Source organism: Anabas testudineus, chromosome 15 (assembly GCF_900324465.2).
Source record: "Anabas testudineus chromosome 15, fAnaTes1.2, whole genome shotgun sequence".
In the NCBI taxonomy this organism is placed as follows: Eukaryota; Metazoa; Chordata; class Actinopteri; order Anabantiformes; family Anabantidae; genus Anabas; species Anabas testudineus.
The window spans coordinates 11,876,631-11,900,821 of NC_046624.1; the positions used below are offsets into that span (position 1 = coordinate 11,876,631).

At 40.7% G+C, this 24,191-nt stretch overlaps 1 protein-coding gene across 12 annotated transcripts in view; it reads left to right on the top strand.

Annotated features, from left to right (window-relative positions):
- kcnma1a (potassium large conductance calcium-activated channel, subfamily M, alpha member 1a) overlaps positions 1–24,191 on the top strand; it is a 114,598-nt gene that overhangs the window by 28,809 nt on the left and 61,598 nt on the right. For all 12 annotated transcript variants that reach the window (XM_026354047.1, XM_026354046.1, XM_026354045.1 and 9 more), the window contains exon 3: positions 18,478–18,539. In XM_026354047.1, the coding sequence (XP_026209832.1) occupies positions 18,478–18,539 (62 nt within the window). The remainder of the gene's footprint in view (positions 1–18,477; positions 18,540–24,191) is intronic.

The following is a 24,191-nucleotide window of genomic DNA, read 5'->3' on the forward strand; positions in this document are numbered from 1 at the left end:
TAGTGTGTGTATGTGTGTGTTTGGGGTGATTCTGTGGGACTTTATATCACATTTTCCCATCGCTGCTTCACTGCAGATCAAAATTGAGATGAGAATCCATGTACACAGAACCTGGCTGGTAACCATAGCAACTGCTGTGTAGTGGTGCTCAGTCATCTGACATTAGGGGGTGTCTGCCTGGGCAGTGCAGAGCAGAAATCACACACACACACACACACACAGATACACAGATACACAGGTGGGAGAAGCTTGATGCAGGCTTCAATCCATCCAGGTGGAAGAGCCAAATCCAAAGCAGATTGAGACAGATAGCCTCTAGTAGACAGAAAGGCACAAGCCTCCATCTCCATTCATTTGTTTGCCATGATGAGTTCACTGCTAGTGAAAGATCAAGTATACCCTCGGGCTTATTGAATTACCAGACAAATCTAAATCCACCCCTGGCAGCAGCTTGGCCCAGGAGTCCCCCATATTGTTTCTCCATGTTGGGCTGAATTACCGGTGTGAGAAGAACAACACTTCACTAATGTGACTTCTCCAAACTACTCTGCTCTGATGAGAAAGAAATTAAAAGAACATGTTTTCCCCCCACAGTGTATAATCATTAGGACCAGACATGTGCTGCATTAGAAACAGATCATTCTGATCATTAGAGCCTCGGCTTTGAAAAAGTCCCATAGCAGAAAACCATAATGACTCATGACAGGTGTGTGTGTGTTCATGTGTGTGTTTGTGAGTGAGAGAGAGAGGATTTATGTGTACATCTGTGTACCTTTATATGGTTTCACAAGCCCAAGGTGTTAAAGATATAGTTTAATTCATCATACTGGTTGTATGTCACATTCCTCTGTCTTTGTGTGATCATAGCCCCGGTGGCCTCCAAACATGAACCCCCTCCCAACCACCATTACACCCAGAGGGTCATATATCCAATTTCGATTAAGCTCTGTGTCCCCTCATGTGTCTAATAAAATACCAGGGGAAATGACAGATGCTGATACACTAGCCAGTGTTGCTCATGTGTGTGGGTCCTTGTGTGGGCTTTTTGTATCACCCATCACCTCTACAATATCAGCTCATAAAATATTTATCACCTCATTCACACATGACCTGCCTCCAGTATAGCTTTCAGTTTACGCTAAGGTCGGGGTCAAAGGGAAAATAAACGTAGGGTAATGACCTTAAACATAATCGAACATCATCCGTTGCAGGTATTGTCATCAATATTAAAGTATAAGAAAACACAGGTTTTTTTTTTTAACCAGTTCCAATTATTTGAAAATGGATAGACCAGACTTTTGCAGAGCAGGAAGCATCTAAGAGACCAAGTGCCGGCAGGAGCTTAAGGAGGAAGAGTCTCTGAGCCCTGCAAGACAGCTGTCTACACAAAAGCAACATAGGTGAAAGGCAGAGCACCTCTGGTCTGGCAGTGGATGGCTCATCAGTCTCTTGACAACCGCATCACCCCAGTTGGTTTGTAGCAAGACCTCATTAAGCGCTCAAGGGAACAATGTCCGAGGAAATGACTAGCTGGACAGCTAGAAATATGAGTCGGCTGAATTCTTGCGCTTCATTAGCACCGCATATCATCTCATTTATTGTTGCATTAATGCTGTAGTAACGATGTATATAATCCCATAATGTTCAAGAGAACCAGAAAGGATTATAACTTCTGAATGTAGATATTCGGCCTATCTCTCTGTGCAGTGGATTTGCACGGCATGGTGGGTCCAGAAATAGGTCAGCCCTGCCATCTTTCTTAATGGGATCTTGGGTGGCAACCAGGAACCATCTGTTCTCATGGCCCGCTCCCTAAACCCTATGGTCATCCCTCTGCCTGCCCATCCACCCACACACTGCATGGCCCTCAACATATTGACCCCTATCATCTGCAAATACAACACATCTGTCTCTTTCTGCAGCAGAGTGACAGCCCATGCATTCTAACTGCAACTGTAACAAATCCAGTGAGCTTCATTTGAAAAAAAAAAAAAACTCATTTTGCAGTACAGTTTCTGACAGAATAAACACCATTTTTTATTTTTCCCCCATAGGCTTTGTCCCTCTGTGTTCCTTTGCCAGTAAACACCCCCCATTTTATCTCATTTTCTCCATTCTCTACCCTACAGTACACAATGTTTGATAACAGTTGCTGACTTTTATGTGCATGTATGTGTGTGTGTATTTTGGCAGGAATCAAGGTGAGATTGTGCAAAGTGTGTAATCACACTGTGGGTATCTTTCATTGTGTTATGTGCCATCAAACATCCTGTTGTGGAGAAAATAAGTGTGAAAGTGTTCTCTGGCACTCCCCATGATTTGCGTCTTTCCTACATCGAGAACAACTGTCGTTGACAATGTTCTACTTTTTTTCATTGTTTATGTTAGGGCAGAGATTCTTCACGTCCATGTGTGGAGCAAACTAAAAAAGTCCACACCCTAAAAAGTTTTCTTTTAGGTATGCTAATCCCTGCCTGAATTAGCTTTTTAGAGGTCATTATTCCAAGGGTTCACATACTTTTTCCTGTAGCACTACGAGGGTTTTATGGTTGTTCTAAATAAAGACATAAAAGGTTAGAATTTTTTGTCTACAAAAACATTATATTTGTGAATACTCTTGACTTAGATGAAGATCAGATCATATTTTATGACTAATTAGAGCAGAATACCATGGAATTCACAAGTTCCCATATTTTTTCTTGCCACTGTAAATGTTTGTACAGACGGCCCTTTGGACTTTGGACATAAGCACATTTGTGTTTTTATTTATTTTTTACAGCAGCTGCTGAGTCTGTTTGCACCCCTCCGAGTTTACCCATCAATGTATGTGTGCATATTTGCCAGTGTAGTTACAGTATGTTTCTGCATGCTGCGTGTGTGTGTGTGTGTGTGTGTGTGTGCTTGTGTGTGTGTGTGCGCGCGCGCAGGAGTATGCGTAATTCCATGCCTGTGTTTGTCTGTTTGGGCTGGCTAATTATGCTTTCCTATCGAGTGTGTGGAACTAATTTGTTTCTGTCAGTAAACTCTACAGCATGGATACAACTGTTAGCACAGCACCATCTCCTGCATCACGATCATTCGTGACAAGAGCCGGGCTTTGCATCAAACATATTTATATATCAGTATAAACCATGATATGACAAGTAGGTAAAATTATTAAATACTGTTTGACATATTTAGATAAATAAACTGTATTCCCCCATTAGGCTGCCCGGAGGCAAATCTATTAATATCTTTGTTTGTTTGTTTTATCATTGATTTGGACATTAGAAATGTGCAGAGCAATATGATTTCGCTAAAAGACAATAAACTATCATCAGCTCTACCCTTGACCCATGAAAACAGAAATATTGACATTCATGCACGCCATCTCAGTTCCCATAGTAGTTGTCAAAAGAGTCACGCTGAGAAATACACAACACGGAGACCGTCTCTTTAGGAATCCTCAAACTTGCTTCACTACCTAATTCCGCTGTAAAGCAATAGCAGTGCTTATAGACAAATATATCATCATTTCCTTTTTCTGTGAAGGATTTGGACGACATGGCATTTTTCTCTTGCAGTGTGCTTTTCTATAATGAAATTCAATTTCCGATCTTGCCTGCTCCCTTTCTCTTAACTCAGATTAGGCACACTCTGAAAACCACACGCCCCCCTCCCATTTCTCCCAGTTGTTGAGTTTAGTTAGCTTCACAGCTTATTTGTTTGTCATTTGCCATAACTTATCAGTTCATTCGATGCCAATCCAATTGCCATTGACTTAAATCCTCTGTAGGTTCATTGATGAATGACTGTTTATGCGGGAGGAACCACAGGGGACAAGCACTGCAGCAAAGAGAGTAAGATGGAGGGAGCAGAAAAGAGCGTGATGGGTGTGGTGTCTGTGGTGTGGGTCTTATCTGGAATACAGTAATCGTGCAGGAATACAATTATCCACAACTAGGCATGAATAAAAGCAATGGCAAATATTGAATGTGAAATAGCTTCATTTGGAATAAAGATGACAAAATAGATTTATTACAGTGAGCAAAAATCGGTCTGACCCCTATATTCAGCATGTCTTAGCACCTTGTGATGCAAAAATATTAATTAAACTCATGTTGCTATTTGCTTATAGAGTGAGAGAAGAGGTGATGCAACACAGTGGTAAACATGCTTCAGTCGTGATAATATATAAATATATATATATATATATATTTTTTTTTCGGTTCTGTTTTTGATTTTTAGCTGCGTGTCCCTGGATTTAGTTGAGAATGTGTGGGAATACCATGGCCACAGCTGTGGAAACAGGCTTGAATTTACATGAGTAACAGAAGTTGTGCAGTGGAGGAGTGTGGTTGGAACAAGAGGGGGTGAGAGGGAAAGCACGGTGTCATGGCTGTCATAGGAGGAAAGTAAAGCAACAGGGGGCCTTGCCATAACACAAAGATTCTCACACTGCTTTCTCACTTAGTAAGCAGACACGGCGGCGTACTTTGGAGTACGAATATACAAATATAGGCACAGTACGCTGTTTTAACAACAAAACATTCCATTTCAAATTCTGTCACGTAACAGGATACTGTAAGAGGAGTGCAGAGTGTGTGAAACACCTCGAGCTGCATTCAGAGGTCCTTAACGGCAGGGTGAAGCAGAGAAGGAAGAACCAATATATAACCAATGTATTTGCCATTTTAGATTTTTCTTCCTCTTTTACAGCACATGTAGTTGATCAACACTGATTTGAACACACTAGGGAGAGTTTTATAGTGAAATGTTGAGTCTCAGTTTGTCCTCATGAGTGATTTTCCCTGCAGTCCTCTTTAGTCCCCGTCATAACTCTGAGCTATTTGTACGATGACTCATCATTGCTTCTTCTTTCTCTCCCCCATCTCTTCCCTTTATTCACCCATCCATTTGCCACCTGGGTCTCTATTAGAAAAAGCTAAAGTCCTACACCCATCTTCTCTTGCTGTAGCCCTTCTGTCCCACCCTCCCCCAAATTGTTCCGCAGAGGAAAAGGTCAAGAGAGCAGACACAGGAGTGATGTTTCACTTAGCTGGCTACCAGCCTTCTTCTTATTAGATCAAAGTCACCTGTGACTTCGAAGGCAATGTGTCTGAGACACTGTGGCTACAGTTCGCTTTCATTTGTTGCCTTTAGTCTAGGCTTAAAGAAAAGACTCGGCGCATTTATGCTAAAATTAAAAAGTCATAGTGCTATAACAAAAAATGTATAAAGAAAATAAGAACTGTATTTCATAATTAGTTTCATAGAGCTATTGTTTGCCATGGTGGCACTGCCCTTGGAGTGTGTTATAAGAAAATCCAAAATCACTTAGCTAATTACAACAAACCCACCCTAGCCTTTAAAAAAGTAGTCTATGCTATTAGATAATTAAAATATGTCTCTCCTTCAGTCTCAGCGAGTACAGTAATGATATTCTGTTTACTTTTTACAATGCGATTATTTATACTCTGCTGAAACCTCTGGCTGAAGAGTGACAGGGTACTCAGAAATGAGATTACATTTAGAGTCAAAAGCACATTAGACTGAAGGCTATAGACAAATAGAGGCACACAGTCGCAGAGCCAATGGGCAACAGGCAAATAAGCAAATGGACAGGCAGAAAATTGCATGTAGACAGATAGAGACCTGAGCAGGCAGTCAGAGAAGACGCAGACATTGTCGTGTTTGTCATGCGGAGTCCCCTGTCACCTCCAAGACAACGCTCTCCCTCTCTCATCTCTGTCATGACTGCCTAGCATGGGTGCTGAATGACTCAGTGCCTCCAGGATGACGTACACCTAATTTATCAGAACTTCTAACAGAACTTCTACCATCCAACAGCGCTGTCACTACCCGGCACATTTCTTAAAGCGTTCCAAAAACAGTATTAGGGACAGAGGACATTACCAAGATTAGCACAGAATGAAAATTGATTTGGCTGCAATATTGCTGATTAAGCAAGTGCTTTTCTTTATTTTCCTCCTGATGCAGAAGTGCATTACTATAGATTACTGTTTTATACCTTACTCTGTTAAAAAGTTAACAAAACCAATTTGCATATCTTATATTGTCTTTGCATAGAGACCCATTCTGTTGCATGCTCATCATTATGATTCTGCCACCTTGGCTTACTATATGAGCTACCTCCATGAGCCAACCAGCACCATCACCAAGTACCCGCTAATGTCCATCTGTAGCTCGTAAACTAGCTACCATCGTCAGTCAGCTTTGTACTAGAGCCAAACATGACATGAGTGACGTATCATATTCAGAACAGCCAGCTCTGACACTTAAACAGGAGTCATAGGGCAGTCAGAGAGGATTGAGATAAAGCATATAATATAAGAGCGCCCACACATGGAAAGCTGGCTCTTAATCGCTGCCATCAATATAAAACATTATGTGACACTTGTTGCCTCTTAGGTCAGCATGGGGAGGAGTAGAGCCATATCCTCTAACTTCCACCACCTATGTTGCTGCAATAATAACCTGTCCACCCTATAAAGCAGAGGTAGCAATGCAGTCAGCCCCATCTCCACTGATCCTTTCACTCCCACACTATCGCTGTGTGTGTGTGTGACTCAGACCTGCTGATGTATAGATGGTGAGACAGACAGTGAGGAGGAGGCAGTTCCTGCTTCACCGAGCAACTGACATGCAGCATATAAATCTTGTGCAAAGAAAATGTTGAATGTTAATAGTGTTATACTTCATCAGTCCCCACAGGAAAATTCTCTTAATGCTTTGCCGACTCCAGGGAGCACAAAGTGTGTTAGAGAGCAACACCTATGGTGCGGGGAGGGATTCAGTTTCTTCCTCCAGTAAAACTCCATGTTAATTTGCCGTCATGTTATTGTTTGTATTGGTCATATTTTGGTCTATATTGGAAACATTCCTTTAGCTTTCAAGCCTCTGAGTAAGTGACCAAAAGCAACAATCACATAATATTTAATATTGATGGGAATCACCTCCCTGTTTTGTGCAGTGCCTCACAAACAATAATTTCTGGGTTTCCTCATGTCTGCATTGATGTATTAAACAGTATGCTTCATATTTCAGTGTTTTTTGACCATCGAATGACTCCTGTGACAGTATCAGGCCCGGTCATAGATACAGGCTCAGGTTCATTGTGAATATGCTGTTGTCATTCGTGTCATGTTTACGCTTCTAATTGCTTATCAGAGGACTCGGCACAGTGGGGACCATCTGCTAAAGCCAGGTTTCAGATCCGTTTACCCCCACTGGGATTCTGTTTCCTGGGATGGGATGGCCACGCAGTGTCCCTAAAACACGTCTCCTCCACCGGCCCGCTGCTCACAGTTTCCATGAGATCATTAGGGGACAATCGCAGGTGATGTAAAAGGCGCAGGAAAGATGGGAGGGAGAAAGATTATTGAATGACAGGGCAGGTAAAAATGAGATATGGAGGCAAAGGTAATGAGAGGGAAACAGGAAAATTCTTGTTGGTATTAATATTTCAGCATAGAGGGGCTAAAAGGGATTCTTGCAACTGTTTTTTAATGTCAATATCCCTGATTGTTTTCTTTTCTCACTGCCAAATGTTTTTAGACATTTCTTTTAGGCTCTGCCAGGTAAATATTCTAACAAAGTCTAGGCTTGTGAGTGAATCAGAGACATTTTTTGGCTTTGTTACTGAGGCTCTCTCATATTAGTAGCCACTGCAAGGTGCTAATTAAATTGATTGTAGGCCTGTCTCTGCCTCTGGCCCCAAATTGCATCAGCATTGACTTCAAAGTCTCAATGCATCAAAGAAGGACCAGAAGCTGTGTGACTTTGCTCGCTCCATTCTCCCTCTCCTTTTCTCTGCTCTTCCCTCCTATACCACACCCTCTGTACTTTCTAAGAAAGGCATCTACATTTCCAAATACCAGTTTGTATTCAAAATGACATTATCTATTTATTTCATTTACTTTAGGGCTTTTTGATATAACCCCATTGACATATTGACTCTAAACCAGAGATCGAAGGCGTCTATCATGGGGCTACTTAGAGAAAGTAATGAAAGCATAAAACTCCCTTTGACAGAGGGGCCAAAAGGTCAGGTCATCCCAGCCTCTGAAGACTGAATGATGCCTTGTTTTGTGATTCACTTTTATTACTTTGTTGTAGCTGTCTGTGTCCCTTTTGCACGTTGCATTCACAGTTATTCCCATAGGTGGCATATCACTTGGCAACATCGCGTCTCTTATTCACAGGAATGAGCTTTGTGCCCTCTGTCTGTTTTTGTTTCATTCTTTTTCCACCCTTGTGTGTTTCATATCCACATTTTCCATGAAGGGCCAATTCAGTCAAGTTATAAATGGCATTAGTCTTGATTTGTTTTTCAGTGGAGGCTTATGTCTCACAGACAGATCATTTCAAGTTCCAAGTAAAACCGACCAAAAAATCATCATCAATGAGGGTTTCCTGTCCTTAAAAAGTATAGCAATTCAATATGTAGATTGTCAGGGATAGAATAGGGGTTTAACACAGGCTCAAATAAGGTAACAAAAAAAAAACGGTGAGAGCAAGAAAAAATGACCAGAAAGTCTGGGTTATGGTTCCTGTTTGGTTTGATGGACACAGCTCTACCCTAAACTCTGTTTGCATCTCATGTGTAAAGTGTATACAGCAGCTTTATGTGGCACTTTCAATCATGCTAAAGTCAGAGCTTTGTAAGGGCAGGCAGGAGTCTTGGGACTCCGAATAGAGAGGTGGATTGTTAAAGACCTGTGACTGCTATTAAATCTATAAAATCCTCAATCTCAGGGGAACAAACAGCCTTCCAGGCAGCAGGCAGCCAAACCTTCCACTGACAATTGTGTTGGACATTGAATATTGATATGGGTGTCAGTGCTGCTTAGCAATGAAGCCAGTATAACTCATGGACACATGGAGTTTGTGTCATTGTGATAAGGGTTGGGCTCTGTGAAAAGCCAGTAACAAGTTTTATTGATTTAGGAGTTATAATTAATACAATAAGTGAATGATAATACATTTGCCAGTTTATTTATTTGTTTACTTGTACCTATGGGAAATAGAGGCAGAGCTCTTTAGGAAACACAGTAGATGTTCAATATGTAAAACAGTTTGAAATGGTCTTTCTGTAACTGAGAGTAAAATCCTTTACTGTTGGTTTCTGCTGGGCTTGGATTAGCTGCCGTTTTGCTTTGGAGACTGTTCATTATAAGCTGAAAGAATGTAGTAAAATAGAATTAACGATACATACCCCAAAAGGCAAAGGAAAAGAAAACGTTAGCAAATTACCCTTCTGTTCTTCTCCCCTGTCATGTCTCAAACCTACAAAATGGGCCCAATAAGTAGTGCTAGAATTGAATACAAAATATGTTCGCTTTCTGGTACTTTCTGAGAGACATCAACTCTTCTCAGTCATCTTTGGGCTTTTGCGGTGAAAGCAAGTGTCTAAATGTGTTTACTGTGACACTTTCATCTCTCCTGCTAAAATGTCAAGGTAACAGAGATGTGTAAAGGTCATTCATGGCAGGTTCCAGGCATCCACCCACTTTATTGACTGAGCTGGACAGCTGTGTATAGGGCTTGATCTGATGTGACAGAGTGCAAACTGAGGAGGGATATACTAAGATGCTGCGGTTCTCCATTTTACACATATTACAACCCGCCGACAAACACAGAATACTAATACAGCTTTTTCTTCTCTGTTGTTTGGATCCTAGTCTCATCTTTCACCTTGCTGCAAGCGAGCATTTTTTGCCTTATCGGGACTCACCACATTGTTAGCAAGCAAGTGAAAGTGTGCTTTGACGCGGATGATAAACTTCTCATTAACCTTCAGGAAATTAAATGAAACCTTGATTTAATTAGATAAAGATCATGTCACTGCTGTGTCTCCTCCGAGATGAATCCTATGCGCCTGTAGGGCGGATTTCGTGGTAGTAGAAGAAAGGAAGTAGCAAACAAGATGTGGCACAGCTACAGTACATTACTTTATCATTCACTGTATATTTGATCCATTTGCACTATTTGGGAGGAAACCGTCTTTAATTCCATAATTGGCATGGTCTGGCTGTTGCTATTGCAGCCAAGTGGAGTATGATGTTTTTCTGGAGAAGGATGAAAGGTTATGCTGAATTGTGCAATATGCATCAGACTAAGTAATTGCTCTACATCCTGTAATAGAAATGGCACTGGTGTGGTACAGTTTTGATATTATTAACTATGGCAAGGATGAGTTATGCCATCATTAAAGCTACATAATAGGATTGTGCGGCAGTCACTGGTGCCTGGACAACAGCGTAGTGACCTGAATACATTATGACCTGCGGATTACATAGAGAATAACACACAACATTTTAGTATTCATGCAGTGGACCTTCCTTTCTCCTAATTTTCTTACTGTAGATAGAGTTCTCATTTCTCATTATACTGATGGGAAATTTTGCCAGTTATGTAAATGTCAAGCTGGCTCATGGCTGACACAGGGAACAATTGCGCCTCTAACAATGTTTATTAGATTAAAAATCGTTTGCAAATCAAACAAATCTGCCATTAAACTACATTTATGCATCCACTCTGAGTTTGAATAAAACAGCTGTGAAGGTCTGAATCAACAGTAGGACGGTAGTCACAGCACTCCTCAATTGCTTCCCACCAAACCAAGGAAATGTCCTCTAGATGTATGTTTCATTCATGGGTTAGTTTGTGAACACACGCGAAAAAGGAACAGCCCCACTCAGTGTCATGTTGTCACGCAGAAAGATTTCCTCAATGGGAGAAGTCTTGTGGAAGATGCATTTTCTTTTTATTAAATCTTAATAGGATACAGAGAATAGAATAGAGGATATTTTGACATGATTCAGTCTGAGCCCAGTAGGAGTGCATCATTTACCAGATTCATTGGTGTGTTTATATTCTACTGAAGTGTATTCATCATTTAAATACTTGGCAATTACCTTAAACATTTGACCTTAAACTCTATATTTTACCTTGTTGTTGACATAATTTGTGCTTCAAAACTGATGGTTTAACATCACGATTTAAAGTTTATATTGGTAGGTTCTTTCTCGCGCTTCAAAATATCCTAATTTGACAAGTAGCTTCTTTACTCTTAAAATAAAAAATAAAAAACACTGCTGACAAATTAGAGCAGAAGGAACTGTTGGGTACTTATGTGAAAAGGAAAAACATGTATAATATATATTTGAAACGGTGCACTCAGCTAGAAAATGATTAGGAAATTCTGTTGCGTTATTATTAATCATGACAATTTATGAGCAAGAAAGATGAAGTTGGCTCCTTTTGACAGGCCAGCGATAAGTTCATAAACCTGGTTACCTAACAGCTTCTCACCAGGCTGATGAATGTTCTGGAAAGGTGGATTAGTGGATAGACTCATCTGACTAATGAATTTCTCTGCAGGTTTTTGTTTAAATTACTTGCATAACGCAGCTAAAATACTGTGCAGGAATGAAACTGAGTGAAACTGGGTCAATGTACTCTTAAATAAAACAAATAGAAAATGTGCAGTCACTTACCTGCCTTGATAAACAATGATTGGTTTTGTGTTTTTACGACAGTCAAATTCTAAATTAGAGCTCCCAGTGATTGACTCCAATGTTAAAGGCAGCATTTCTTTTCTTATAGACTCATATCGGCTTTTCTTTCAGCACTAAAATCCAAAATCAGGCTTAGGCATTGGATGCTGCATGCTCCTCGTTCATGCATGAGGCTGTGGCATACATGCTGACACTTTGTGAGTGTAGATGCCCTGAGGCTCTGGGAGAAGTTTGAGGACCTGTGATATCTGGCAGCGAAAAGCCAGCCTATGATGTTACGTCACAGAGAGCCTCCACTGAACTCCCACGTTAAGCCTCTAATACATTGCTAACCACTGAGTTACACATTTCTCTAAAAATAATGTTGCCCTCTGGCTACAGTGCATATGCATAATGGACATTATGATAACTCTGCGCAGTGTCAGCAGCTTTTGATAAAATCCTTTTCCAGTATTCTGCAGATGTACATGTACTGCAATTCTCAAAGGGAACCATTTATAAGCTGATGCTGATGAATGTTCAAATTGAAGATTTCTCTTCCAATGTCAGCAGGTCGGTCTCATGCATGCTCTCATCATGTCTGCAACGGCATGCATTCCTGTAGAGGGGTCCTTCCCTTCTGTCCCTTGAACAAATGTGCACAAACAAAGAACAAACACATGGAGAGGTTTAAGACGTACACACATGATATACGTGCTCAGACGCACACATACACACACACACACACCACACATGCTGTGGCATTTAAACTCTTGCTGTGTCTTTACGGGACATGCTCTGATATTCTCCATCCCTCCACCCCTCTCCTCAGCTGCTCTCTTTTGCTCTCATTCTGTCTCTGCCACAAGCCATTTTCTGCCACCTTTTAAAGCTCCTCATGTCCCACGAGATAGGGGTGGGGAAGGTGGGGGCCCCTTTCTCTAATATTCTCTCATCCCTCCATCTCCTGTCATTGTCACCTCCATCCTTTTATCTCCTCTCTCTTTCTCTCCTTCTCTTGTCTCTATTTGGTATTCTATGCGAACATTCAAGGTCATGGTCACAGTGCTCTCTTGGGGAGACTGCCATTAGACACAGGATGTTGTAGAAGAAGCAAGGGTGACCTGCCGTTCTAATATGTATAGCATACCGAACATTTATCTTGCGTAAGTTCATCCCTCTTAGGATAGTTTAATTCAGCAGGGACACGTCTCACGTAGAGAACAAGTAGCAGGAAGAAAAAAAAATCTTTTCATGAATTAATGATGCCACCGAGAAACTTTTAGAGGAGATTTTTCAGACAGGTTGTCCTGTCCGTCTGTAACAGAACCCCACAGGCCTCCTCTTCATCTCCCGCTGACAGATGCTCATTTCAGGAGCCGTCATCCTGTCAGACCTGAGAAGGCTTCGTTCATACCGGCCCCTTCCCCTTCCTCTGCTCCGTCAATCACCGTTTCTGTTGCCTTGGTGCGACAATATGTTGGCATCTGTCTCATAATGGCTTCTAGGATTAAATGGAGCCAATTCCAAGGGTGCAGAATCAGTGATCACATTTTGATATATGAGACTGTACTTCACTTCAGAGAGAGATGTGGGGGCCTGTCAGTTTGGGGTCATGTCAGATGATATAATGCATTGTATTGTAACTGAAGAGTTGTTTGAGACCACACTTCATCTTTTACTCCTGTTGTTTTTGCTTTGTCACACGTATGTAAGCATAAGTTTCATGATCAATTAATCGGACCCTTATTTTCCAAACAGATCAGTTGGGTCAGCCCATCTGGACATGGCCAATATAAAACTATAGTGGTGACATACTTCAGGCAGTACTTAGCTCCTTCATTTTACTCATGTCACCGTCAGCTCTACTAAAAGCGACTGTGAATCTGCAGTGGATTTGAATAATGAAAACAACTTAGGCACACGCCAGTGCACCGCTTTCTCAGACTTCAGTTTGTTTCCTGCCTGTTTCTGTTCTTTGCTGCTCATAATTAAAAAAGCGTCTATTTGAAGTCTGGGGATAATTGGCCCTGTGCTGTCAACAGTCAGACATGCTATGTTATTGTACTCTGCTTGTCTGTTTAATTTGTGAAAACAGGGAACATTTAAAATCACATTTAAATGGGACTACGTAATTGTAATGAAGGCGGCAATTAGCATGTCATTGGAAAGTCTGTTCAGAGGCTAGCTATCAACACACTGAGCCTCTGGTAGTCTGGACTTTCCAATAATCTGATAGCTTTGATCTGGGTTGTCTTTAGTCAAGGTTGTCTCACAACCCAAGCTCTAAAATGTCTCTAAAACCGTTTGTTTTTTATGTCTTAAAATGTTTTATTTCCCTAAATTTTGATTTAGACATATTATTTAGAAAAATACATGTATTATATATAACATTGTTAGTTGCTAGTTAGTCCTTCTGTCATATACAAAACTATGTGACTTCTTTTATTATTAATGACTCTAAAAACAGCACATCTGGTGATTCTTGTCCGACAAATAGGAATGCTCTGGTATGGTGCATTTGTAGGACATTTGTTCAGCCACGCAGTGGGATTCAACAGACTGAGCTCAGTAATACTGTGTGTGTGTGTGACTGGAGTACCGAGTGTGTTTCTCTGACAGAATGTCAGATCATAAAGACACTTACATAGCTGTCTAGAGCCCCCTGCATTTTGAGGCAGAGAGAAAGGTGAGATCACGATGTGAGCTGATGTACGCCATCAAAGTTTATTGGAGGTTTCATTTGTTGACATTCCCCCGCCGAGCACCCACATGCTCACCTCGTGCAGTGACATGTGAGTGAGTTTTCTTTTGTGTCTAAATCTGGATTGATGCTCGACCCGTGTCTGATCAGGTAGGAGTATTTGTTATGAAAGCAAATGTTTGCTCTGCAATGCAAACAATGTCCCAATTTGATGAGTGAGGGAACATTATGGAGTTGTTTCTGTGTTGTGGTTCACTGACTTGAATTTTTCTGAGACAATCTGTTTTGAATGTGAATTAATATTCACTGACTGCAGATCTTCTCATCTGGCAGCTGTACTCTATAGGTTTAAGGATGAAAGCAGAAACAGTACACTGGTTTGGCTTGAGCTTTCCTTGGCTGGATATTCTGGATTTCCTCTTTGTGGCTAACTCAGGGGGCCAGGCTGGATTAATGAGCAAGCTTTTCCTGATGCCACACAGTCATGATGGACATTCTTGACTTCCAACTGAGGTTTCCCACACATGCAATCTTGGGGAACCCATTTGGATTCTTAGAAAGCATTTATTTAAAGGTTTGACAGAAAGTACATAAGAAATATTGCAGTTTAGATTTTCTCTCATTTCTCACTTAACTACTAGCCACAAGGATATTTGTTTCCCTGCCTTTGATGTCGACCTCTAGAATAGCATGTAAATCAGCTCACAACTGGGCTGCCTTGTTAGCCCCAGGTTTTAGATTTCATTAATATTTTAAACAAGTGATTTGTTTTTAAACTTTCTACTTTAATAGACATGGTTTGAATAAACTGACTGCTGTTGAAATGAAACAGGGAAACAAAAGGCACTTTTCCGTGATAGTAGTTTGTTGACCCATCGGTCGACACCATCCTCTATAATAATGTAATATGCCTCTCACAGTCGCTCCAGGCTGACGAGACTCATAGTCATTGCCGCCTTTATGGGGCTTGAACATATTCATAGTCCTGATTGATTTTCTTCAAGTATTTAATTCACTGGAATTGACTGAAAACAAAAATCATAGCTGTTTATTATACAGAACCAATGGTTTTCCCACTCCTATCCACTATTGAGCTATGTATACACTGAGGTGTGTCTTCAACCATCTCTCAACACATACAAAATAAAACTCCATCTCGATTACTTTGAACTGAAATGCAGATAAAACGGACAGAGGAGTTGAATCACTGCTCAGTTGACCCGGGTAGCTGGCCTTAATGCGAAGCGAATATTCAGTACCGCATGTTGTCAGCCCGCGTCACCTGTCTATGAGACTCTGCTCTCTCCCCGTTACAGGGTGCACTTAAGGGACAGTGGAAGTCATTAGACAGGATCCATGTTGGAGGAGGAAGTCGTGTGTGAAATTTTGGCTCGGTTTTAGGGCGCTTCCACAGGCAAGCCATGATGAGCTCTTGGAATAGTTTAGACTGCCAAATAAACTCACAGGCTCATATTTGCATGTGTATTTTTTGCAGTACATGTACTGTAAGCTACTGTTATTATGCAATTAGCATTCTAATGGTGTCACGTGAGAGCAGGCACCCTCAGCTTGCAACAACCCTGGAACCTGAGACCCACAAACAGTGAAGTAAACACATACTCACACTCACACACACACAATTTGTCCCTGCCCGCTTTTACACTTGCAGTGTTTCAGTATGCCTGCTAAAGTGCACCTCGGAAAACATTTGACAGATTTAGCTTAGCACTTTAAATATAGACACAGATACACGGATGAAAACCTACACGGCTATTAAAGAGTAAACACAGGCATCACATCCGAATGCTGCTCCTCTGACGTGATGGTGGCATATTCCAGGTTGTTGCAAACAAATGTGACTCACTTATGCCATCTCATCACGCGCGAATCATGAAATGTGCATACTGACAGCCTTATAAAGTAATTTAGGATGATTACACGTTGAGCTACAGTATACTTAACGATCTTTCTAGTACTGCTGAGTTTCTTTTTTCAGTTTCTCCCTTTTTTTTTCGTAGGCAGAGGGAATGCCCCTCTGCCGTTACCATTCTTGTAGGTTTCCCCCTGAGTGTTATTACATTGGTCCTGATTTGCAGTGGCGGATTCACAGTTGATTGTCTTTGTTAGATTTTGATTTGAGGTCAACAGCCAAACCTCGTAGACATTGTTTGGCGGGATGGGTGGAGGGGTGGACTGGCTTTTGCAGCTGAATAACTGGGTCAGTTTAAGATGATGATGCCTCTTATTTCCTCAGCTCATCGCTGCGGGTTCACTGTTCACTTCGTAGCATTACAGCAACCAACTATTGCTCAGTCATAGGCCTACTTCTCTCTGCCACTTTCTCTAGTTTTCTCTTTCGCTGCCTATGACACAAACTGTCTCAGAAGAAATGCCAGTGTTTATACCTTTATATCTATTGTATGTAGCCTACCTATGTATAATATGGCGCTTGGAAAGCAAAGGACTCTATATTTATTGAGGAAAAATGTGCCACTGAACAACTTTCATAGGGATGAATGGGCACCATGTTTTGATCCAGTATCCAATTGTTATACTGTAATACATGCACAAGGGTGTAAAGCTAGTAGCAGCTTGGACCTGCTGGACTTAAACAGAGAGGAGGAGTTTGAGATTTAAAAGACTTGTAGTGTTCAAATTAAAATACCTCAAGAGACTTTATACACTGTTTTTTTACAAATGCATTGATACTGTGATGTGTCAGTAAATCAGTAAAGTTAACCTTAATCATTCAAGCAGTCTTGTGTGTTTTCGGTCTTGACTGACTATTGGCCTGCCATCATATGGGGAAAAAACATTTTATTTCCAGTGGAGACAATGGGGCAGTGTGCTAATCAGATAATGCCCTCTATTCAACCACTTCCTTTCCTAATCAGACTGGTGCTGACCATCTGATGTTATCTGCATGTTTCTGCTTGAGCCTCCCCATCTCCTTTGTGGGGAGCGTCATTGATGTCTTTAGGTTGTGAGGTTACTCTAGCCATAGACATCTCTGGATTGACTTTGTCCTCTATTCAAGTGGGAAACCATTAAAAATGCAAGACTATGGAGGTGTTTACTTAATACCTCAGCCACAATGCATCAGACCAAATCCAAAGGACCATCACATGAAAGTAATCAAGCTACAATCATCAATAATGAATGGTACAATCAGCATAGACAGTGGGCTCCTGTTGTGAGGTGGCTGAATGGGAGAAAGGATTGCAGGAGGGGAACTATTGTGCATCGCTGCACTGGTTAGCTGCGGAGATGATGATTATGATGATGGGGATGTAAACTACATTGGCAAAATGTAGCTTGCTGAAGGGGATTATTGTGGCACATGCTGCCGTTTATCCTAGGGTGTGGAACAAGTGAAGGCTGACATTTACGCTCGATTAATATCCAAACAGGTCCCAATTTTTCTGCATCAACAGGACAGGATTTGTAAATGGAAATTTCATTGTTTTCCTGTTAGATAATTTTGCTAAAGGATGTATTTGTACTTTTTGATTTTAATGTGATGCTGCAAGATATTACATTGTACACTCTCTTCTCACCTAATTTGGTACATCTGTACAGTCTAATGCAACCTAAATAAATAAATAGTAATAATAATGAAATGAAGCAATTAATTCTACTTTTACAAGGATATCATTTCTCAGTTTTTGTTAAAATTGGGAAATTATTTCCTGTAATTGTTTAAATTAATTTTGTTTTCTGTTTTGTTTTGCGTTTAAATAACTTGTTTAGATGCTGGACTCAGGTATTCTTGTTCGCACTACAAGTACTTTCTAATCCCAGTCATATACACTGAAACATTATACCAACCACAGTCTAGTCTAATCTTGCACAATGCAAGCACTGATTAAGTGCTGTAGTTGAGAAGTACACGCTAACATTTGATAACTGTGGTCCTCTCTAAGTACTTCTTCCTAACACACCCCACACACATATGTTGCTCTTCTATGAAGAGCTCACAAATTTGTGGACTTTATGTGCTTCCTATGATTGTGCATGCTTGAATGTACACTGCCTGCATTCACATGAGGGTGAACATTCATTATTCAGTATATGCTTTTAGAAAATGTCCACCATTCTACACCTGCAGGAGACAAGTCTGTTTAATTACAGACGCTGTAACTAGTGTTGTCCATTGTGTACACCCTATTTGAATACTACACTTTGTTTACTATAGAGTATGTTAATGAGTAGAGCTAAAAGACATTTGATGCTGTATTCATAAAATTAATTTCTCTCTCATTCTCTCCTCAGGTGGTGCTAGTCTTTGCGCTCAGCATTGGAGCTCTTGGAATATACTTTATAGACTCCTCAGAGTAAGTATACATTTTAACTAAACAAGTATTTTGACTGAGTTAAAACATCACACACGTTCCAGAAATAAACTTTACTGAAAAATGGATCAAATGCATTTTGCTTTTTATTTGTTGTATGCATTTACATCGGCCTACATACTACATCTGAATGATAGCTGCACGTGTCCTTACTCATCTCCACACACTGCCATCTCTGAAATGCAAATGCACATTTTCACACCCCCACAAGCACTCACAAGCAGTGATGCACACAGTATGCACACACACACCCTCACATCTGAGGATTTGTCAATGGGAGGCATGTCAGTTTCCATGGAAACAGAGACAGGCAGGCAGATAACTGTATGTGTTGGGGAGCTTGTTCTATGTGTGAGTAAATGAGTGTGTGTGTGTGTTGTAAGTTTATGCGTATCCTTGTTTGGCAGTCACCCAGAGACAGATTGCAGGCCTGGCATCTCTCCGATAACCACTGCAGATACTTTTACACTGTCCAGATGCAAACGGCTCCTTTGAATGTGATGGTTTAGGATTTATCTGAATTATTTGAAGTTTCTCTCTCACAGAAAAATTGACTCATTAACATTGGCAGTGCGTGTCAGACTACAGTGTCAAGATGCTACATCACCAGGTTTAAAAACAGCTGCTATTAAGAGGGGCATATTCATCTTTATATATTTTTTTAGCAATCCCATTTTGACACGCACCATGGAATGCACAAAAGCCATCATATATTCTTTTCCTACGTCACTGTTGGAAATGTTCAGCACTGATCTGAGAAAATGCTCTAGTCGCTAGATGCTATGGGTTAAAATATTTTTGTTTACTGATCCCACTCACTTTGGCATGTTGATGTATCTGGGCAACACAAATGGCAAAACACAACAGACAGATGTTGTGTGTGTTTGTTGTGTTGTGTTTTTTTTCAAGGCTAATTTAATTTAAGGTGCGACTTGTTTGCTGTTGGCAGTTCTGCACCTTCTGACTTCAGTGAGCAAAAGCTTCTGTAGTGGATGTTATTCTCAGAGTATTGTGTTTGTATTATATGTCCTGATTTAAAATGAAAGTTAAAGCGGCTAGTTTATATTTTCTGAATATGTTGAAGTTTAATTTGTGATTTACAAATTAAACTTAAAGTATTTACTGCAAGGACTGCAGTCGTGGAATATTGATTGCAAAGGAACACTGACCTATTCACTAGATGGTATGTGGTACTTTGTCATAATATGTTTCTCTCTGTAGACTGTTATGCAGCAGTCTTAGCTTTAAGTAATGGCTAGCTTCCTGTAGTTTGTTTACTTTAATACAATATCTGTGAACTGTGAAATTATGCCCTTGAGGAAACAATGTCTAAAACACGGAGAGACATGTTAAATTCTCAAAAGAAGTAAATCTGAAATGCTATTCAACTTCTTAACAGTTCTACCAGCAGACGGAAATTATTCCTGGCATAAATCCACTCAACAATTTGTACCCCTGGATAAAGACCTTTATTTCCTCCTCCACATCTCTGTCTTTCTTTATATATTCCTCTGTTGCTCCCTCTTTGTTTTCCTCTCTGCCTCTGGCAGACCCCAAGAGACAAATTCACTTCTTCTGCGATAGTACTCTCGCTTAACATTCAGATCATAAGTAGTCATCAGTCACTGGCTATGATAATGTTTGTAGCTGATCATAGTTATGAATCACTTAAAGCTTGTAAACATACAGTAGCAACTATAGATAACTGGTAGGGTGGAGGCTACAGGTACCTGTTGTACTAAGGGAAAGACTCACCTGATTGGGAGGCACTGGAACGTTGTGCCACGTACCTACATACTTGTGTTGCACACATATGCACTTGTAATGCATCTATAAGAGATACTTTGACATGGGGCCTACAAGGGCTTTGACCTTAAACCTGAGCTTTCTTCGAGATAAGATAGAAGCAGAGAACCAAGGTTCAAAGCGTGAGGTTGACAGAGATGTACTGTATCACAACAAACCTGCAGTGAACAAAAAGGAGACTAGTTAAAGTTTGGGTTATTTTCTCTACTATTTCCAGATTGCATTCTGTATTTTACAGTGCACTTTGAGATGCATTTCTATGTGAGTCGACTTCCCTGAGGCATTGCCCTGATCTCTCTGTGCTCCCATCGAGCTCAGGCACTTTCAACCCTCATCATCATGATTAGCTAAAGCTTGTCACTTGAGTGTGCACATCCTCTCAGGGGGGCTACCGATCAACTCAGAACAGGTTCAGTTGCCTCTGGGGGTTTAGACTTTCTAAACAGTGCCGGGCTGCATCGTAGTTAAACTTTCACTACAGCACGTACAAGCCTTTCTCGGCATCCATTGTTACATGTCAGCGAGCCATCTTGAAACTAAGAACAGCTTCTGCAAATATCGAGAAAGACCTATTTTGTCTTCTTTTTCTCCTTCTTTTCTTTATGCAGCCACAGATGATTCTGCACAAACACACAGATATTGACAATATACTGTACCCATTGTCTGATGATGAGCTTGTTTAGGGGTTGCACATGCATGCATTCCTAATGTAGGAGTACATACACTATATATATAAATGATCAGGCTCATATCCACATACTGGATGCCAGAATGCTCTCAATATGAGAGAGTTATGTCTCTGTCTGCTTAGTTGTGACTAAATGTTAATCACTGGGGAAAGTGATGAGTCCAGATTTACTTTATAGGCCCCCCCCCGATAATGCTAATAATTGCACTACCAATTGTTGAGGGTCTTATGGTACAGACTCAAGAACTATTCTGGCTCACTGGTTTGCTATCCCCCTTCTCTCCCCCAAACTGCTATTTTGGCCATTGGAGGACGTGACGATCATTCTGAAATTGTCTGTGAAAAAGGCCACAGTAATGGGAAAGATTATGGTGTATAGAGCCCCTGTGGTAACAGCAAAAAGAGACGTGGTAGAATAAGTGCATGTGGGTTGGATTTTAGGATGCTGGAGCTACATGCTGGGCTTTTATGTGGACTTCACTAAAGCAGGCCAGACCCTTGGGGCAAGGACATGCACACATAGAGACACTGAGTAAAATGCTGTACCTTTCTGGTGGCCAGGCACCATTTTCCCACAAACTGTTATGGTTTCTGGATTTCTGTGAGTTGGGTTTTCCAAGCAAGAGCTCCATTGGCCAATATCTTGCGGCATATATCCACAGAAAAAATTGGAAATTGTTAATTGGCTGCCCTCCCAGTTGAGACAGAGATTACTAGTCATTGACTCGGCCCTTAAGTTGTTATTAAGTGCATTATTTATTTATTTATTTTTTGAATTAACTCAAATGAAGTGATTGTCCATCTGTCTGTTTTCACAAAGTGCTTTACCACCATTTCCGTGCACCACATAATAATACGTCTATTCCTCTGCAGCAAACTTCACTTGCCAAACATATTATTTTAAATGACGGCTTTTTTCGGGGATATTTTCAAACGGAGGATACTGCATCCTCTCCCTCCCACATCTGAATTAGCTTTAATACCTTGGCTCAATCCTCATCTTTCATCCCTTCTTTTTCTTCCTCTGTGCTCCCATGAAACAAATAAAGGGAAATGTAGGACAGAGTCTCTGCAGAGTCTCCTTTTTAAAGGGATGTCCTTGTTCCTGCTCCACTTCTGTTCCTATTTCTCCTCTTATTCTCCTCCCTCCCGATCCCTCCATACAGACTGTGTCGCATGGGCACACTTGCATAGTCACGCTCAACTTGCATTTGTGCACGCGTATACACCCAAACACGATTTTTGTCTCTGTCGAAGAGGACTCATAAGCAGAGCTCTGTGCCTGTAACTCTATCATTAGTGTGTGATCAATGTCAGCACTGAAAAAAGAAACAGTGCCTAATGACTAATTAATGTGGTAAGGTGAGAAATATGGCTGAGCTGTGAGACAAGCTTGGCAGACTGTGGCGATGAAGGGTAGCCTATATAAGGATCTCTCCGTCTTGGAACACTGACAGAACCTAGCTGGTAGTCTAGAAGAATAGATCAGAGAAAACAAACAGTTGAAAAACTTAACTTGTGGATGACACCATTCCCAGATGACTTCACATGTAAGTCCACAAACTGTGGCAGCACTCAGTGCCTCATTTCCTAATCAAACCTTCAGCAATTGAAAGCCACTTGAGCCATTTTTATTACCCATCCCCACACGTTTAGGGAGATTTTCTCATTCTAAAAGACAGACTTTATGAGTGGGTTATTATTAGCATAAATTCTAAGAAAAGAGAGAATAAAAAATGTCAGCATAACACTCATGAATAATGAGCTTTTGGGAATATTATGGAACATCACAGCACTGTTTTATGATCATGGTGCCTTTATTATGAGATGACAAATGTTACGACTTTTACGACTCGCTTTTGATATGTGTGTATATAAGTGCGATCTGAGTGGTTCCGACAGCAGGAGTCCTGCTTAGTTCACGTGTGATCAAGCTGTACAACTTGTCAACCATGTCTGGTAAATGCAGATTCATAGCATGATAAAAGAAATTACCGGCCATTTAGCCATTTTGCTCTGCTGGTCCAGCGTCTTTGTTTACCAAAGTCGCCATGGCAATACAAAAGCCATTTGCTGTTGCAGTTGTCCAACATCCCACAATGCCGAGCGGAAGAGCTATTTTTAGACCACAGCACGAGCACAGCATGAGCCACTCTTAAAACATTCAGTTACTTTAATGAACCCTAAATAAAAATTAAATGATCCGAGGGCCTCTGATGCTTTTTTGGAGCCACAGTGTCAGATCATGTTAACTCTTTTAGACTGTGGCCAACTCAGATTGTTCAATATTTTAGCAAAAGTGAGCAAAATCATTTTAAGAAAGCTCCCACTAAGGAATGTGATCCCACTTGTATTATGTTTGAGTCAAAAAATGGACTTGATGATTAAAAACAAACAAACAAAAAAAAAAAAAGATGAGTAAAATAGAGACTGCATTTAAAGATGACATGTTGTTGTAATAGGTTATAGATGACTAGTTACCTATTAAAAATGTGATGCATTCATTTAGACTTTATTGCATGCTGTATAAAGTTGTGCTTAGTGCTCTTTTCACTCACAAACTGCTCTGAAGTGAAGAGCAGAAGCCTGAAATGGGATGCAGGTGATTCAGGTGAAAATAATTCAATCCATTTTTACCATCCGCTGGGATGTTTAATTTATACATTGCCCTTGTATGTGCTAAAGTATCTCTAATTTTAGTAATAGTGCCTTAACCTAAATCAGTTATTTAAGCACTAACCTGGCCTTCTTTCAGCTCGACACGCCCCTCCCTGCACATACATGCTCTCTCCTCAGGAGGAAAAAAAAAAAAAAAAAAGCACCTACAGGGAGCCAGATGTTCAGTTATTGTTCTCAGGTCTAAATGCAATCATGTTTTTCAGTTTAGGTTTTATAATGTATGTTTTGATTTGAATACTAGCAGATGAATCTGGTAACTACACTGAACGATGCTTATGATGTCTCACTAGAGAAGTAAGACATTATAGCGAGTGACCTGAGAATGATCTGGTGTGTTGCGCCGTGGTTGTGGGCATTAGTCAAGCCAGCAGCAGTGTGCTGTTATTGTTTTTCTCTGGGTGCAACCTCGCTGTTGCTCCCACCGCCTGCCAAGGTCATGCGCAGGCTACCAAAGGCAGGGC